Source organism: Barbatula barbatula (genome assembly GCF_947034865.1).
Source record: "Barbatula barbatula genome assembly, chromosome: 17".
In the NCBI taxonomy this organism is placed as follows: Eukaryota; Metazoa; Chordata; class Actinopteri; order Cypriniformes; family Nemacheilidae; genus Barbatula; species Barbatula barbatula.
In genome coordinates, this window is record NC_136780.1 from 9,547,368 (window position 1) to 9,566,885 (window position 19,518).

Sequence of the window (19,518 nt, forward strand, 5' to 3'; positions counted from 1 at the left end):
CTGCCACATTAAGACACATTTTCAAAGTTTATTCTAATGTGACTGGCTGAAAGGGAGAGCATGGCCAATAACCTGCACCTCTCAGGGGCCGAGGCGCTGGCCCTGTGTATGCAAAGGACTGAATGACATTGATCTATGCCTCAGATGGGCCATTCTTCAGACTTTAATACACTGGCAGTGCAGTTAATCTACTGTTGTTTTTCAAATGGTCTCCACCATTGTGAGTGGAAGTGAAAGAGGCTGACAATGGTCCTTCAATGAGTCAGAGCACAAAGAGAGGGCGTCCCTTTTTAAACAGCTCCTCAAGAATGAGGCTTTCAGCCAGGGCATTGATCAAGGGGCTGGCATAGACATACTGTATGAGTACACGCTCTTTCCCTCTTTATCCTCCCAGGCTCCCCTTCAACCTTTGTATACAAGAGGAGCTGAATTAAAGATAAAAAGTGTCATTCAACATAAATTCTCAAGCAGATTTATAGTATCTTTGAAAAGGACGACGGAGACCAGTCAAAATATTTTGATAAATGCATTGAAATCAATTGTTTATATTTTTTATAGGATGTCCAAACGGTGGTGCCTTGATTTATTAAACTTTTAAGTCAAAAATATTTAATTAATTCAACTGGTAATTCCCAAATTGATGAAAACAGTTCCATCCGTGGAACCGACTCAACAATTATGAGATTCCTTAAACATCATTCCCATCAGTCTAATAAAGATTAGGAAACACCTTTAAGACCTGTATAATTATCCTTATTAACACACCAGGAGACTAATTACTGCTCTGCACATGATTAGCCGCAATTTTCTACTTGCACACGCATACCATAAACACCCAACCTGACCACAAATCTCACAGATCACAGAAATCTAAAATGACTTATATCGTAGCGAACTGAGATTACGGAAAAAGTCGCCTGCTTCTGATTTTTCTCTTGGGAGAAATGTAATAATAATCATGAATGTTCCCCATACAGACTTTCAGATTTGTTCTAAGGGTAATCTCAACGGAACCTCATATCACAAACTGTGCTCAGATGTGACAAGGAAAAAAGTTTGCTATCAAAAGTAGTGCAGATGTCAACATAAGATCAATCACATTTTCCAAAAGCGGTGCCTTCCACAATTTTAGTGCTCTACATTGTTATTCCAGTTAATCTCATGTATTGCTATTTGTTTTTTCCTAAAGCGTTTGAAAGAATACTTAAAATATTTCTATAGACCACTTCGGAAAATGTAAGCAACGCTAATCCAACGCTGGTCCAGAAAAACAAAAAAAATAAAAGAAATGAAACCATAAGTGCTCCTGGACCAATGTTTACATCTTCCTCAGTGATCTATAGACCATAAAATATAATTGGGTTTTAAAGAGGTTTGTTTAACATTTTAGTTTAAAACGTTTTGTTGGTTGTATTTTGCTCCAACGTTTGCGTAGCGTTAAAGAACTGAAACCGGAAGTGCTTCTGTTCCAGTGTTGTTTTATGTCTTTTTATATGTCTTATTTTTACTTTCCAAGGAGATTTTTTTATTAATTAATATGTGCAAATAATAAACAGTTATTAAAACAAAAGTTCACATTGTGGTGTCACACCACCCCCCATTAGCTTCTCTTCTAACAATATCGCAACGTATCATTGACCCTTCACAGAAACCCCAAGTCGAGCTGACACGAGCCCCATTACTTCACGTGTCTTATAGAGTGGCTTCTGGAATTAGCGAGTAGTAGACATACCCGAGGCATTAGAAGGCACGTATCTCAGTGTTAGAGGCTAGAGTGTTTGCCGCCCCGCTCAATGAATCCCCATAAGAGGCTTGCTGTGAGCAGGGGCTCCTGAATGCTCCATTCTGGGACTCGGTGGCAAAGGCACCTTGAGCATGGATTTTCTCTCTGCTGTTCTTTTTAATTCCCCACTCTTCTCATTCCCAGCTGGAGAGAAGATACAAAGCATACTGCCCGGCCGAGATGGCCGACTCGTTTCGTATTTCCAAAAGAGTTTGAATAATTTCAATGGAGCCACTAGGCAAAACATTTAAGAGAGGAGATTTCTTTGAGCTGTTGTCTGATTGTGTTCGGTTTGGAGGGAATGGAAGTCAAGAAATTCAATATACTTTCAATCTCCCAGTGATGCCCAATACAGGGAGAGAGAAAGACAGAAGGAAAGTGGTAAATGTAAGACAAATCTGATTTCACAATCACACTTGAGAGATTCGAGCTAAGACGGAATCTCGCGTGCTCATCCGATATCAATCATCTGGCCACCCTATCTGTTCCTCTCCCCATCTGTATCTCTGATGTTGACAGTCATACGTCTTTCTTGAATTTCCATTGCCATCCACAGGGTCGTTGGTGAGGAAGACGAGCGGTAAAACCTGGATGTGATTGAATTTCACAGCAAAAAAGTAGAACATAACAGTGGTTGAGAGGCGTAAAAAGGCCGACATCGCCAGCACTGTGCTGAGGGTTGCTGGACAGGGACCGTGGATGGGCAGTGGCACAGGATGAACTGGACGGGGTCAGGATGAGGCCCCTGAAGGTAACGCTGCGGCCAAACTTTGTAAAACAGGGCCTCCCTGCAGGAACATCTGCAGAATTCTACTTTTACTGCACCCAGATGTTTATGGTATAGATAACACACACTCTCTCTTCTTTGTTTAAAAAATCATCCATGTAGATGTACATTTGTGTATCCATAAATATAAAACACACAAGCTCATATATATATATCTTACCCTGTTTATTGAAAGCTCTTATTTTATAGAAGGACAGGAGTGCAAGATAGCACAGAATTATTAGCTCCAGATTTTGCCAGGACCGTTCGCATGTGATACGACTTACAACAGTCAACTGTGGGCCGACACTTGTGGCCTGGAAGTCTTGTTTCCAGATTGGATCAAAGGGTGCTAGATTAGAGGGGGAAAGTGGAGACATCTTCACGTCTCCTTGTGTGGAACATGTGGAGGACTAACAGTCCTTAGTTACTCAATATCTGACAGCAGAACTGCTCAGCATGAAATAAGTCAGGTTTCAGATGGTCATGTTTAGTGGATGACAATTGTTTACATAAGAATAAAAAAATATTTTAAACTAGTTCATAGTAGTAATACTAGTTCATCCTGATACAAAAAGACACATAGTCTACCCAGAAGGAAAAAGTTTTGTCCATTGCGTTGTCTTTGGGTAACTTAGGAGACTTAAAGGGGATCTTACTTTTCCATTTCATGTGGTCACACCATCAAACATGATATTTTAGCACATCACCACTAACTCAGTGACATAACTGCCACTGCTTAAGAAATTCACTGCAAATCATCATTAATTCATCTTATGGTCATGACTTCCTCTAGTTTTACTAAGCGCAGTGAACCAAAAACACAGCAGCAGTGCTGTAAGACCTGGAACCACTTAACCCTGGGCTTACTCAGATATGGATCACTTCCCATGAAGTGTCACAGACGGCAGTAAAACAGTGGAAGCAAAAGTGAAGTGTCTGTGGTTAAAAATAACCACACAGTGACTTGCTCAAGACAGATCACTGATCTTATTAAGGCACCACAAATATAAATGTGAAAAAATGCCTTTGACATCATCACTGATCCATGTCTGACTTCCCTCTCTCACTTTCTCCCTCTCTCTCTCTCTCTCTCTCTCTCTCTCTCTCTCTCTTTCATACATCTGGATACTGTGTCGGTGCAGCTGCATTCAAGTGGGTTGACACTGGGGCCGCGGGGTCTGCCAAAAGCCAACAGGGTCAAACACCTTCCCCTACAAAAAAGCAATGATCCCAGAGCCCTGGCATATCCATCTGAGGCATCTCCAGCCATAGAGCTGACACACACGCAAAAAAAATTCTCATCTGTTCGGCCTCTCAACAACCAACTGCTGGGTTGTGGCAGCGCTGAGAAAACAAAAAGCAAAGTCCTCGAGCCAAGACATTGAGGTCTCGAATGACTTTTACTATGACTTAATTTTGTATGATCTTTGAAATGTGTTCTCTTGTCCAATCCAGAATGTTTGGCAGGAAAGTACATTTTAATTTACGTGTTGTTAAATCTTAATTTTTTCAAACAATAATTCAGTCCCGACACACACTTGTCTGGCTAAAGGCCCCTTCAGAACTGATGTCACTTTTCAGTAATGTTTATTCACTTGTCTAATTAGCATCTGTTGCCATAAACACACAAAAGCGCCAAATGTCCCATGGGGCCGCTTACAGCTCAGGGACCAAATCACTGACATGGCAGAAGAGTCAGCAGGGTCTCTGACACTGGCAATAAGAGAGAAATTTTCATTACTAAAAAGCATTTCACAAGGCCACTGTGAGCCAACTATTTCTAAATGGAGCCATTGGGTAAAGTTTTACATCAATCATCAAAATTTGAGCACCAGCATCGTTTGACGTTTTCCAGCTAAATGTAAAAGTTGTCATAAAAAACTGAAAATACTTGTTAAACGTCAAAAAAAAGATCTGCCGCTTCTTTTAGCGAAAATGATACAGCTACCTTTCAATCATGAAATCATACCATCTGACATAAAACTACTGAAAAAATGAGGGCACCATTCCAAATTTTGACTTAATCATAATTTCTAGATGTATTATGGCCATTCCTGTCCAGTGTCTGTTGAATTTCAACTAACTCAAACCTCGGGAGTGACAAAGTCATCCAACAGCAATTTGAAAGTCTGACAGCATGACAAGACACATGAAAACTGTGTAAAAATCACGTGAGGTTATCAAATAATTTTTTTTTAACTTATCCTAAATACACGTATGAATATTACTTGTGTATCGCTTAGAAGTAAATATGAAATGTTTTCTTTGCAGTATTTGAGGCCTGAAAAATACAAAGCATCTCTTCTGTTAATTTGACCTGTTTGCCAGGTTTTCGTGTACTGCAAAAAAAATATCAGGAAAACGTTTTTATTTGAAATTTTGAAGAAATGTTGTTTCACAGAAAAATGGTATCTAAATACATATCTACAAAAAAGGAACATAATTTTGAAATAGTCTCTTCATTTTTTTCACGCTTTATAGAGTGGCTATTTATTTTAAATATGATTTACCTTATCACAAAACTAAACAACTAACACAGATTGGTTTTACAGGATTGCCCTATAATTGACAATACATTACAACATCAGTGTCCACAAGCCCAACAGTGTTTTTTTTATTGATAAACGTTACTGGTGAAGACGGATTTCCGTGAGTGAGTGTGGGATGCTCTTAGTATACCGCAAATTTTACGAGAAGCCGTGGTGGGCTTGAATGTGGTGGGAAGAAAAGATCTCGGCCAAAAGCTGAAGTGAGAAATCCACCAGGAATGTGCTCTCGATCTTTTTATCCCCCTCCCTCTGCTCCCAACAGCTGCTGCCATAACTCTACTGTATTTTCCCTCCTCATTGTTTCAAATATCCACATGGTTGAAGAGCTGTCAGGACCAGAGTCCAGTTGAGGCAGCACACACAGTACTACAATATTTGTGTTAGTTTAGACCAATTAAATTATTGTATTTAGAATAAACGAAGATTAGCAGTGATTTAGAGGTATCATTTTCTATTCAAATGCGTGTTAACAGAAGAAGTGCCATGTAGGCCACATGATCGTGTTTCTGTCTTCATGGGCATCCACTAGGACACAGCTGACAGGAAGGGGCCTACTGTGCTGTTCTCTTGCTCTCTTTAAAATGAGCGGTCGCATTGTTACACGCATCATCAATCAGAGGACCTCAGTCCAATGGTTTTAGTGACATATCAGAGCTCTATAGACCTCTAAGCTGAACTCCGACTGAGCGCTCATTGTGAAATAGCATCTAGGTCCCTTCTACAAACTAAGATCATCAGTCTTACAAACCTTTGACATCCCCAATAACCTGCATACAGGAACCATTTTAAAGAATAATGACGGCAATGACTCTTGATGCAATTTGCATCACATCCAAACCATGTGCATTGCAGGGAGCATTGCTGCGTAGCGTCCTACCTGCACTCTGGCCTCGGTGAGCTTGGTTCTCTGGGCTAGTTCCTCTCGGGTGTAAATGTCCGGGTAATGTGTCCTCTCGAAAGCCTTTTCCAGCTCTTCCAGCTGCTCGGCTGTGAAGGTCGTCCGACTTCGCCTCTGTTTCCTTTTCAGGGGCAGATCTGGTTCTGACTCTATATCCGAGCCATCATCCATTCGACCTGCCGCAGAGGACAACAAAAATAAGTGTGCTGTTCGCGCAACTAAAAGATGAGCTTATCAGAATGCACCCTGCTCACAAACACTTTCATTTAAGGCATTTTGTTGTTTCGGAGTGAGCGGGTGCCAGTGAGTTGAGATGATGTGTATTCATGTGGCTTTTAAGCAAACATTATTTCAATGCACAGCTATTTATATAAGCGAGGCTCTGAATACAATCCCACATCGGCACATCCTAACTGGCCCTGAGGCCAAATAAGAGTTAATCTCTACAGACCACCTTAGCGTTCCATGTACCAGCATTCCCCAGAATTAAAACTGGCACTTCCAATATACTGCATGTGTTTATTTCATTAAATGGCATTTGCAGGATACTTAAAACACCCACGGTGGATTATCTGTCGAATGCAGTCAAGTGCAAATAACTATTGCATTGCTGTTTACTGGATAGTTGGATAGCGGAGGAAGAATGAATAGGTTCCCATCTGATCTCATGCAAACCAGACGTCTGTGACTATGGGTGGCATAGAAATGGCACAGAGCTTATTTTTGCTATGCTAATAAAAAAGTCTTAATACAGGTGAATGCAAATACTTGCAAAAAGCATTGACATTTTCCTGTTAAAGCATCAAATAACTTAGGTTTAAAAAGATCTACCTTCCTCCCTTTTTATTCACAACCCTTTTTATCATTAGATTTTAGTTAGTTATTTCCACTTAAATACGACGCATAAATCTCTTCAGCGGTGATGGGGGTCTAGCTCCACAGACACTGGCCCTAATCCAAGCCATGACTTCCCTCTAAATTGAAACAATTGTACATTAGTAATGGGGGCTGAACCCTGACTTCTTATTTGCCGGTATGGACTTGATGGCTGCCATGGCAGAAGCACTGTATCGTATACGCTGCCGTGGGCTAAATCCAGAACCCTGTACACCTTTTCTTTAAGAATCATAATTATTTTATCACTCATAGCGTCAATGTTACGGACAGTAATAGCAACAGAAGAGTTCAGGCCTAGTCGTGGGTTTAAAAGAGCTATCTGTCCATAAGCCGCAAGGAGAATGATTGTTCCAAGTGATACCATTTAATTAATCTGAAAGGTAGATGATGGATCTGACCGCATGTGACATTTCCTGCTCATTCAGTTAACCCTTCTTCAATGCCTGACACAGTTCTAGAGTAACAAGCCCAAGGCATGAGAAGCATAAGAATGAGAGCTGAGCTCATCTTCAGAATTGCACATCCTAAACACCTTGTTTCTCCATCGAAGAGGTGTACACTAAAGAACAGTTTTTTCAAGTCAGGTGAAATATAAGAGGGATTTGAGAGGTAATACAAGGTAATACATTTATGAATATGATTGAGTGTAACCTTCATTTGTAAATCAATTAAAAATTATATTTTCAATAAATGTCTTTTTTATACATATAATTTTTAAGGTCATTTAAAGGAACAGTTTACCCAAGTTGTTCCAAATCTGCATACATTTCTTTGTTCTGATGAACACAGAGAAAGATATTTGGAAGAATACTTGTAACCTAACAGCTCTTGGTCAACAACAAAAAAGAAAACGCAAAAACAACTAGAGTAAATGATGACAGAATTTTTATTTTTGGGTGAACTGTCGCCTTAAGTGTTAATAAAATGTTCTTCAGGTACCTGACATTGGCTTGATCACAATACTAAATCCAAACAAAGTCAACACCAGACTACCAAGTGTGCGTCTGCTTGTCTCTACAGTGTTTGTTTACATGTTTTTGTTTGCCTGAACAAAGGCTGGACATAAAGCTCCAAAAGCAACCACCAAACAGAAACAAAACAACGAAAGAGCTATTAAAGGGTCCCAGACTACAGGCCAGCTCTGTCTTTTAATTAAACAAGGAATTAGGGGATTACTGAGAGGTTCCCATTACAGAGCACTTGAGGAGTCCTCTGGTTGATGTCTTTTTGTTTCCCAGTGCTCACGCTCAGGAATTCTCAACGGATTACATGTGGCCGTAGGACATGAGGCCGCATTAATTAAATCAATTCCTTTGCTATTTCTTTTGGCCGAAACTCTCCCTCCGCCACAACACTGTGGCAGAAACCTCAAGTATACATATATATTGGAACTCATCTTTAAATCCTGATTTTGAAGAGATCGGGACAAAGTGATTTGCTTTTGACTTGCCATGAAGACACTTGAGACCGGAGCATCACTTTCATTTCAGAGACCGCATGGAATTTATTTGCTATCCTCAACATGCTACTAGATTTAAAAGGCAGATTCTGCTTGGCCTTCTCACATTGCCCATGTTTTTCTTTCAAACAGAAAAAAACTAAATCAGGAGAACAAATTTACAAAAAAACACAATTTGACAGGTTCGAGTCGCGACACAGATGCGGCCGCATGACTGATGAGTATGTATTCTGCCACATCCCATTCTGCCCACGTCACAACAATTACAACCCACAAGCTGCTCCTCAGCGCAGACAGAAAAATACTGAATAAGTTTGACAGCACTCTCCTACTAAAGGTCAGCATAATGGAGACAGGATTATGGAAATGAAACAGACGCTGGCGAAGATACGTGTCTAAACCTGGACCTCATCTTTGTCTCTATGAGATCCCACGATTGACATGCTGAGTCGCATCATACGAACGCGACCATGGCGAGTATCCAGACGTGTCAAATGTGCTGCGGCATAAACATTATCAAGTAAGACATATTTTGTCTGAGATAACCCAGAGCAGACAGCAGCGAGTATGCGATCTTTTGAATAAAGGTGAAGGAATCGAAACTTATTATTTTAAATGTTTTAAAATAATGAGAGCTCATCTCCGAAACTCAAATCAGAATTTCAATTACAATAAGAGGACACTCAAATATATAAAATGATCAAGGGATGTTGATAAAAAAAGTGAGCTAAAGATTTCCTGTGAATACATTATTCCTCTATTAATGTTTCTCCAGGGATCGTGCGATTGTTCAGTTTGATGTTTCCGACAAAAGGAAAAGGATGCAAACACTGACATCATTTCATAATCGAACTACATAATCTGACAGTAAATGAGTGTTTTCTTTCTCACAAGCTTCGACAAGTTATGCATACACAAATCCGACAGTCATCCAAACTTAAAATCGTCTCCCCGCATCCAATCAGTTATTGACAGTAACTGCGCCCCATGGGTTCAACCTGATTTGTACTGTAGCACTTACACTTCAAAGTCAGTTAAACAAGTGAGATTTGTTCTAATGTATCTAAAATATGAATTGAATCGAAAGCCGTTGGGTTAAACTGAAACCAAAAAAGTAGCCAACAATCTGAACCGATTCACTCTATACAGCCAACCTGACTGATCTCGAGTTGACAGCATGAGGGTAAAACTCTACATGCTGGACAGTGATTAAACACTACGGGTGAGGAGTGACTAAGGCCACAGAGAAGTCATGACCACCCTACATAAGATCTTCTCTCAACATAAGATCCCCCAGACCACTTCCATCACTGATGATCCAGTGAGCAGATGGGATATTCATCATCACGGCCACACTCAGACCTTCTTCCCCCTCTGTTGCATTTTTTCGCCGTTCTCTCTTTCTTGTTCCCTCTCTCGCTAACCTTTCCTGTCACAATCTGTATAAAGAGCGAACAGGCCTGGGGTAAAGTGGCCCTCCACAGCTGCACATTCCACCAAGCTTAGCATTGTAGAAAACATTTACGCATTTGTCTTCATCAGAACTGGCTCTCAAAACAACATTATACCCGAGTAGAGTATTGGAGGAGGCATACAATTGGGTGCTTCATTTTTTGACAGTCTGACACAAGAACAGTTAAATAAAACTTTCATCCATTTAGCCTCAATAAGATGTGTAGTCAAGGAACAAAATGATCAACTTGATTCATTTAATTAAAGCGTTATAGCAGAGTGTCCTATTTGTTTTTAAATTATACCTTTATTCTCAGATTGCTAAAACCAATATAATTTTTAATAATAAATAATACAGAGCTATTAGTGCGTACTACTAGTTTTGCTAAATAGTTTATTCAAGCTATGAACAAATTCACAGACGTTAACAATCTCTGGTCTCATGACAAAATAATGTATATATCATTTTACTCTAATATTTTACACATTCGCCTGCTTATGTACCACCTCTGTGGTTTCAGAGCTGTCTCTCTTGCCATTATTTCCTTCATAATGCAAAGCAACTACGTATCGCTGCTGCCCTTTGAAACCTCAAACTCTCTATAGTTTCATTTTTTATTGTTTTATTATAAGTCACCCTTTATGTTTGTCAATGGGTTTGGCAAACATCTAACCAATAAAAGTTATTAAAAGGTGCTTGTTTACTTAAAAAGTATGATGTTTTCTCCTTTCCTTAAAAACAGCGAATTTGGACATACAAGGTTTCTAAAAAACAGTGACGATATTGTGTGTTACCTTTTTACCGACCTGCTATGCTTAACTTGAAGTCAATTCTCTATTTAACATTTAATGTTTATTAAAGACGCATCGAAACTAAATATCTCCACTGATGCGATAGCCGATTATTCATAGTGATATCTTTCGATTCCGATTATGAAAATGTAATTAATATTTTTTAACTTTCTGAATGTTATTTATTCATATAGCGAATGACTATTAATATTGAACCGATAGCAGCCGATAGTGTGATTATTGCTTTTATTGACCGACACCATTGGCCGATATATCGGTGCATCTCTAATTTGTATTTATTTTTATTAACACAAACACCATCACATAACATCTAAACCCAACAGACCTGTGCACACACAAGCTTCATTCTTATTCACTTTCCACTCAACCTTGGTTTTTATCATTCACTGAATAAAGAACGGCGTCTCTGAAAGAAGCGGCAACGGTTGCAAACAGAGACAGATTAAGTAAAAACGGAGGGAACGCTTCATAATTTTGGCTCCCACAACAAACAATTAGCCCTCCTTTCTTTTTTGCAGCATTGAAAAACATTTGAGAAAAAAAGCGAGAAGATGTGAGGGAGAAGTGATGGGCGATGTTCTTTTGTACATCTCATCATGTGCATGAAGGCTCAGAGGGCTTTTTGTCCGCCGTGTCTGTGTGAGAGTGTGCTCACCTTAAACAACAGAGAGACTCAGGGGCCTCCATGCCCTTTCAGGCCCCATAGAAGACACACCTTAGGGGGCCATTTAAGCCTGAAAAGAGGCCTGACAACCCTGTGCAGCTCTGTGGGGCATCAATAAATGCTGACATATTGACTCTCTGTGCCCAAGCGCCAGTGGAAAATGCTGCCTGAATATGAATCCATTTAAGGGCAGGAGGGGGTAGCTGCCCTGAGAGAGACAGGGAGCTAAGGATGGCTTGTGTCTCTTATGTTTGGAATGTTCAGGAATGTGGAAACTTAAAGAGTTTTGATAATGAATCTTTTGATATAAGGCTAAACAACAGGGGAAAATATGAACATATAATGTGTTTTGATAGTAAATATACTTAAGGGGCAATTCCGCGAAATAAATTGAATTTTGCTGAAGTTATCAGATTGAAACATGAATGTGAATGTCACATCTGTTCTGCTGCATTAGCTGAATTCCACTTTTTCGCTATTCTGGAATGAATCTGAAATGGTTCTTAAAATATCTTTAGGCAGTAAGGGGAAAAATCATTTGAATCAGTTTGAAAGAAAGTGCTGACTTGGTCAACAGAAGCTGAATGGAGTTCTAATTCTGATTCGAGCTGTGAGAAACTGAATACCAGGTGTCCATTTTCATCCGGTTACGTTATTTTCTTTTTCAACGTTGAGTTTTCATTACCTGGAGTTGAGATCTTGTTAATTAAGGTCAAAAGCAATCGGAACCGTGGAACTTAATCAAACATCTAAAAGGTGAGAAAGACGGCAAAATCAGCCGCTTAAACTAGCATGCCGATAGCTTATTAAACTTTAATGTGTGTGTCAGAGAACACCAAGAGGCATGAACATACTTCAACCTTCAGCAAATTTCAGTCAGACGTGTTAGACACAGACGGCTCTACTTTTGATAAAATGTCATTGTGTCTAGTTAAAAGAGCAATTCAAAGCATTAAGGCGGCTCTCACAGGCTCTCTCACGTTTTTGCCGGAGAAGATAACGTTTTTATGAAACACTCTATTGAGCAGTTTATCCTTTTAGGGCTACTGTAGAAACAACATGGTAAATTCCATGCAAGGGGACCCACTGTGTATGTAGATAGAAATAGCTCATTCTAAGGTACTAAAAACATAACGCTTCATTATTTAAGGTCTCTATACACCTTTGAAGACATAATTATGTATATTGCATTTTTGTCAATAGATCCTCCAAAATATTACACACAGTATCTTTAACAAACACAATACAGGGACATGGCAGATGCAAGCATATGTCAACCATTAATGCAAAAAGAACTAGCAAAGTTCTGAATAGCAAGTACATTTCTGGGGAACTTTACGGTACTTCATGTGAGGCCTTACTGTAAATACAGAGAGTAAGATTGCGGCTGAACTAAATTCCATCCTCACAAGGATGTTTGCGTTATCATGACTTTGTGTCTTGGCAAACTACCATTTTTCTAAATGCAAAGCTTTTATCCGCTTTGGGCACTGTGTCTCGTTTTGAGATAAAAGTTGCATAAACAAAAAAAGGCTGCGTGTCAGTTTTACCACTGATTTAGCTTATGGGAAATAAATCTTAATATAAGTGGACAGCCTAAGGCTTAAATACAATCGCCGAAAGAGAAAATAAATAAATAATAGCAAAAGGCATAATCTTATTTTTAAAAAAAGAATGAAGCATTGCGCGGATAAATAATCAAAGATGAAGAAAAAGTGATTTGATGTGAATCCATACAGTGCTTCTTAAGGAATGGGTAAGCCGTTCTTCAGAAGTCTGTCAAAATGTGGCCTAGTATAAGAAGTAACCCTTTAACATAAATTAGATGCTGTAAACAGTTTAATGGGGTCCGTGATAACCGAGCGCTGAGACCAGAACAAAAAACTAGTCCAGTTCGGCTGTTTTTAATGACAAATCTCATATCAACAGATCCCCAAAAAATAAAGAAAAAACAGTCGGCAGTGCTTTTGTATACTGGAGGGAAATAGGAAAAAAGTCAGTGTGAAAAAGTGTTGCCTGAAGAGAATGCAACAAAGGCCGCATAAATAAGCCCATTAGTTAAAAATGTACGACAAGTGCCCTGTTTGATGCCTGTGTGGGGAGAGGGACGCCGGCAGACTCCTTCACAGCTGCCTGGCCCCTCTTCAGCTCTCACACTGCCCGCCACATTCACCACTTAAGTTGGTGGAAAAAATCTGAGCAAATTTCTGATTTGCAACACTCTAGGAACATGTTTATTGTCTTTGTGCGAGTGCAAAATACACATATAAATAAAGCTAATGAAGAATCTTGGGGTGAGGCCGCTGAGGAGCATAAAATGGGAAATTTTATGGCCATAAGTAGCGTGGGCTGATGGTGATTTCTAAGCTTTTGGCCCATGTTGTTTGGCACTAATTATAGGACCGATGCGGTACAATTTCCCTCGCCACTTAATTACTGTTACCTATTACATGGGCTATGCTTTTATTGTCATCTAAATTGGTCTTAACTTCTGTGAGGTACATCAATTCGTAGGGTTTATTTTGCAATATGCTATTTATAAGCAGTTAGGGTCTTTACAGAATTAAAATCTAAGCTCCATCATGAGATTTCTATAATTGTTTTACTTTTAGACATTTTTAGCCAACTGCCAATTTAGCACAGTTCATTCATATGTTCAGTAGTGATGCGATTTGAGTTAGACGAGCTCTCACTAATACATCAACAAATTTGAAGGGATAGTTCAATTACTTCATCATACACTGAGCCCTCATGTCATTCCAAACCTGTATGACTTTCTTTGAAGAATGCCCGTAACCAAAAAACATTGCAAGTCAATGGGTGCCATTGTATGAACACAACCAATATTTCTTAAAAGATCTTAATTTGTGTTTCACAGATGAAAGAGTCTTATACAAGTTTTTAATGACATGAGGGTGATAACAACACTTTCAGCCAAAACTAAATTGGTTATAATCATTTTTAAACAAAGTCTTCACTGTGGGTGAGAGGTAATTTAGACTTTTTCTGCCAAAATTAAAGCGATGTGTGCACTGACCTTTCTTATCCTGTCCTTAACAATAAACTTATTTTAGACATGAATACAAAACTGGCCAAGTTATTAGGCGTACTTGTAAATAACCCCAGGAAGGCAAACAAACTGCAACAACCTTCTGGTATTCTGGTTCCTTCTTTGTTTGCAAATCACCTCCTCACCAGTAAATACTTTAGCTGCTCTTTGTTTCATCTTGTTACTTGGTACAGTTCGTAACACTTTTTACTGTATAGCTCAATGTTATGATGAAACATATCTACCTTTAAATTAAAATTATAACTTAAAATAAATGAAGATTAAAAATCACAGAAGAGTGCTAAATGCAAAAAATTATTAAATAATTGCACGGAATTTTGTATTTTTAACAAGCATGGTTCGGGCATTTGAATATAAACGTCATTGAATTTGATTTTAAATATATATTTTTTTATCCATGCAGTGTTTGATAAAATGTGTAATGAAAAAATTATAAAACGATATAAAAAAATATCTCTTGTCCACATTTTTGAAAAATGTTAACCTTTCCATGGAAGCCCTGTAAATCCTATTGCCACATTAAGACAAACCCTACAAACAGGCAATTTCAAGTCATTCACTTGGAAAATGCTCAGTTTAAAATGTCAAAAGGAGGGTGACTCTTTTCTTTCGCGCTTAGATTACCATATATTCTCGCAGCCTTGTGACACCTGCAACCCACCGAGGGCGTGCAGAACATAGGACTTTACTTCAAACAGCCTAAAAGGCTGTGGGTTCGTGTATTGAGTGGGACTGAGCCTGTCCAGCTTGGACCCCTCCCACCGCAGATGTACATTAATGCAGAAAATACAAATCTGTGCAGCCAAAAGAAAGGCCGTTCCTTTTAACATGCTGTTGTCTAGCTTGATCGTGTCAGTTTGAGAGAGCACATTCAAAGGTATTCATGCATCTGCCTTTGAGGGACAATAGCAGCTAGTTTATAAACTGTCTCTTTGGGCTGCCTAAAGCCTTTAGACTCCATTGTTTTGCTCCTCTTAATAAACTTTTGGAAGAGTTCATCAACTTGCCTGAATAGCCGACGCAGAGAGGCCAAAGACACAAAATAACAGACGGTTCCCTTTTCCCTTTTCTTTCTCTCTTTAGAAGTGACTGTCTTTAAATCAGGAAAGAGGGCTGTCGGACAACAGAATAATTTTTAGTCAAACAAAAAAGGAACCCCTAAAGGAACAAAAGTTAATTCACGCAAGAATGGAGGACTTGACTTTTTAAATAAAACTGATAAAGGTACACCTGAAACACATTTTAGACTCCCTCAAATCTCCCCAACACCACGTGGTGGACTTGTTCTTACAATTATTAATGAGATAAATGAAAATGAATGGGCAAGTCTTGATGGGATTTTTGTTGCTTGAAATCAAGTAACTACTTTACACATGTGGCAAAGAAAGGTTTGACTGCTTGCTGCAAGCCTGTAAAATATTTTTACCATTCCTTAAAAAATAATAAAACAACAATAAAAAACAATAGAATTGAATTTAAAAAATATATATGAACTGCTTGCTGCAAGTCTGTTAAGACATTTTTTTACATTTCGTTAAAAAAACATAAAAAACAAGAGAAATGAATTGAAGTTCAAAGCGATGTTTTATAATAATTTGTAACCTATATTAAATACACATTTCAGTCTAAATGTTATGATAAGATTTCTTTAGATTACTTAAAGTGACAGAATCTGGGCCTGGACAAATTTTTGGGGGGGCAAAGTGACACTGGAGTTATTTATTTTCATGTACACGAAAACCTGCTGTGTGGCTATTCCACAGCCCAGGCAGGTTCTCAATTGCACAAACGCATATGTGTGCCTATATGTTTCGACATTTATGTTCAAAACGTTAGATGAGCAAAAGGTTCCTTTTCCTTTGGTCTGTTATGAGTTCCCTGAACCACGATTGGAACTCCTGCTTTGTGGATGGATTCCCTTTTGTTAGCTGATCAGTATCCCATTGGGTCTCCAGACAGGATTCTTGGCATTTGTCGGCAAAAATGAAAGCAGGATTAAGGAATGGCTACTGAACACTCCATGGTAAAGGAGTGGGCAGCAATTCCCCAAATTCACCCCCCCCCCCTCCACTTTGGTAACTCCTCTTTTCATATATTTGTATTCCCAAAGAGGCCATTAAAGCTGGTTTGAAAGCGATACGAACAATAAGATCAAAATCAACAAGTCAAGTATTATGTTGAAGGTTTGTTTGTTTGTTTGTTTCCTTAAACTGCACTTACGTTGAGTTGAATATATAAAACATTTAATATAATTTTTGGTTGTTTATTCGGTATTTGTGGTTATGAAATTATGATACATTTTGTTGGATAAAATTTTACTTCATTGGATAATTGAATTGGTCAGTTCGAACTCATACGCATCTATTTAGAAATAAAATGTACGTAATATTACTAAAACTTGCATAATGTTGTTTTTAAATTGAAAAAGTATATTTAGGATATATATAATAATACAGATCCAAGCCTTCATTTGGGGTCACCAAGAGTTCCGTGGACATTCAACTTTAGGGACAGCGTTCAGCACTAAAGAGATGGCCAGGGCATCAAAAACACTTTTGTGACATCATATAGGAAGCCCGGAGGCAATACTTTTAATAGTGTCAGCGGGAGTTTTCCCTAGTCGTTTGCTCGTTTTGTTCTTTTGGTCCAACAGGATGCCCCCGCCCTACAACACAGTGCCCATCTCTTCAAATGACATGTATTTTTGACCACCTAATTGTTCAATTTACACGAAATATCGTAAATTTGGTAGGGCTTGTTTACAAACCTTTAGGGGGCCTTTATATTTTGGACAAAGAAAAACGGGATATCAAAGTGGATTTTTCAAACTACGCGCTTAAATACGAATATGTTAATAGTATTTTGAGCATTTTACTACAGGCCAAAATGGGAGATAGACACCTTCGAAAGAGCCATTCACATAGCAATATGTGCACGCCGGAGATAGTCCTAGTCCCGCATGGCCATACTTTAATTAATAGACAGGCAGTCTTGAAAGCAGCACTGCCAGTCTGTAATATGATGAACTCCCATTGTCGTGGTGTCACCACAAATGTTTCTGATAAGAAAAAGCACCCTAGGATCAAAGACTATAAGCCTCTCAATTTCCTCCAGACGCCTCTACTTTTCTGAACCTACTTTTTTCTTTCCTCTTTCCCTTAAACATCTGAAACACACAAGAAAATCCCCTTCATATAGCATAGGATCTGCCCCAAGTTAACAGGTCAGCAAAGCTGTTGAAAATAATTGCATATTAACATTCTGTGCAAGAGGACATGCGCAATCTTTAGACTACGCAATTTCAATGTCACTCGTGAATTGTGATTTCTTGATTAACTGTAATTTGTAATGACATGCTCCGACACATTGTCCATTCGTTTTTATTATCATTAAGGTATAATGTTTTTGTTGTTTTGTTGTAATTATAAGCTACGTTTTATACCATTATATCCAATAACTTTTGATTATATTATAGGCTATATAATAAAATATTGATCATCCATTAGGAATTAGGGAGCTTTTCCATCCTTTAACCAAAGCGGATCCAAGAGAGTAACATCCAGATTGAGTGCAGGCCTAGATTTGTATAACATTTATCTTGAGCGAACGTTTGGAAAACAATTTACACGACAAAGTTAACTAGCATGTAATTCAGTTACAGTGCAAATGTTTCACAAGGTCATGATCTCGGATTGGCATAGTTCACACAGAGTAAAAACTAATGATGATTATGATGACCTCCAACGAGATGTTCCATTACTTTACATCATTGTTACTGTCCATCATACCCCCAGCAATCTGTTGAGGGCAGACTGAAACTACTACTAATAATAATAAATAATAATAATAACAAATAATAAAAATATGTCATTTATATGACTTTTTTATAAAAACTTTGCACCAAATACTAACGAAATGTGTTGGGTGGCAGTGCAAGGGAAAGGGGAGGTTAATCCGAGTTTAATACATTGATGCAGAGCGCAGGACCGCGGCTGTGATGATTGTGTTATCTCTTCCCAACATTTGGGTCTCCCTCAATTTCAGCCCAGCCAAATAGCTGCAAGAAAGTGGAGATGGAGTGACTCTCGATGCCCGAGGAAAAAATATTAATAGCTAAATAACTTCCTCATACTTTCACTAAATCTCTCTCTCTCCATTCCAGATGGATTTGTTTGAAGTGGTCTCCGGACTCATCCCGTGGTCCCCTTTCTTCAAACGAGACTTATTTCACTGTGTCTGAAATAACTTCAGTTTCTCTTCAAAATATACGGAAACTGCCCACGTTTAATTCTTTCTTCTGCAGCCTTCTGGAAACTGCATGTGTTCATTAAAATGCGTTCATTGCTGCCAATGGCACGATGCGAAATTAGGTTTTCATTTATTCGATTTCCTTCGATGTGTCCCGTTTTTATGATTTTCTAAATATTGTGGCTGCCATGACTGAATATGTTCCTTTCACACTTTCAGCATGGTCACTTAACATGTTAATTGGTTAGTGCCAACCTAAAAAAACGTTGACAAATCATCAACATAGTTTATTAAACGCCCTTTGGTTTAGTAAACTGATGTCAAATAAAAATCTGGGTTGTTTTGGACCCATCTTTGGGTAAAATATGTACAAAGCTGTTGGGTTGAAAATGGCAAAATGAAATGTTGTTACCCAATAGTTTGTTAAAAAAACGCACCATATGTTTTTCTTTCAGAATCAGTAAATGCTTTTAAGAGAACAAATATTTTCGCCTTTGGTTAAATGGGACGTTTAAATTGGTTGAGTAAAGCACGTGTGGTCCAAGAGTTTAGCATATTCCAGAAAAAGGCAAAGAAAAGCATAACAACATCAGCACAGGGAGAGAGAAAAAAATCCTTAAATGCATCATCTAAGGTAGCCTACGCTTTGGGAACAAACCCTATATTTCAGCTCATTTAAAAATAGCCCGTGTTTTAAACCTTCATGATTATGAACAAACATTAGTAAGGGTTTTGTTCAGCAGTTTATTCCTCCCTGTAATACAAAAAAAATGCTCCATTTGTTCAAATAGTGTGCTTGGAGTCTTATTCCTTTTCCATTACAGTTTGCGCGTCGAATCAACTGTCGAAACAATATTATCAAATAAATATATGAATCCCTAACAAGTGTGTGCAAAACGTAAAATCTCATAAATTT

General features: G+C 38.5%; 1 protein-coding gene across 2 annotated transcripts in view; it reads right to left on the reverse strand.

Moving 5' to 3' along the window:
- Nucleotides 1–19,518, reverse strand: part of pax7b (paired box 7b) — a gene marked incomplete at its 5' end in the record, with an annotated part of 42,327 nt that overhangs the window by 19,045 nt on the left and 3,764 nt on the right. For both annotated transcript variants that reach the window (XM_079479111.1, XM_079479110.1), the window contains one exon: nt 5,979–6,175. In XM_079479111.1, the coding sequence (XP_079335237.1) occupies nt 5,979–6,175 (197 nt within the window). The remainder of the gene's footprint in view (nt 1–5,978; nt 6,176–19,518) is intronic.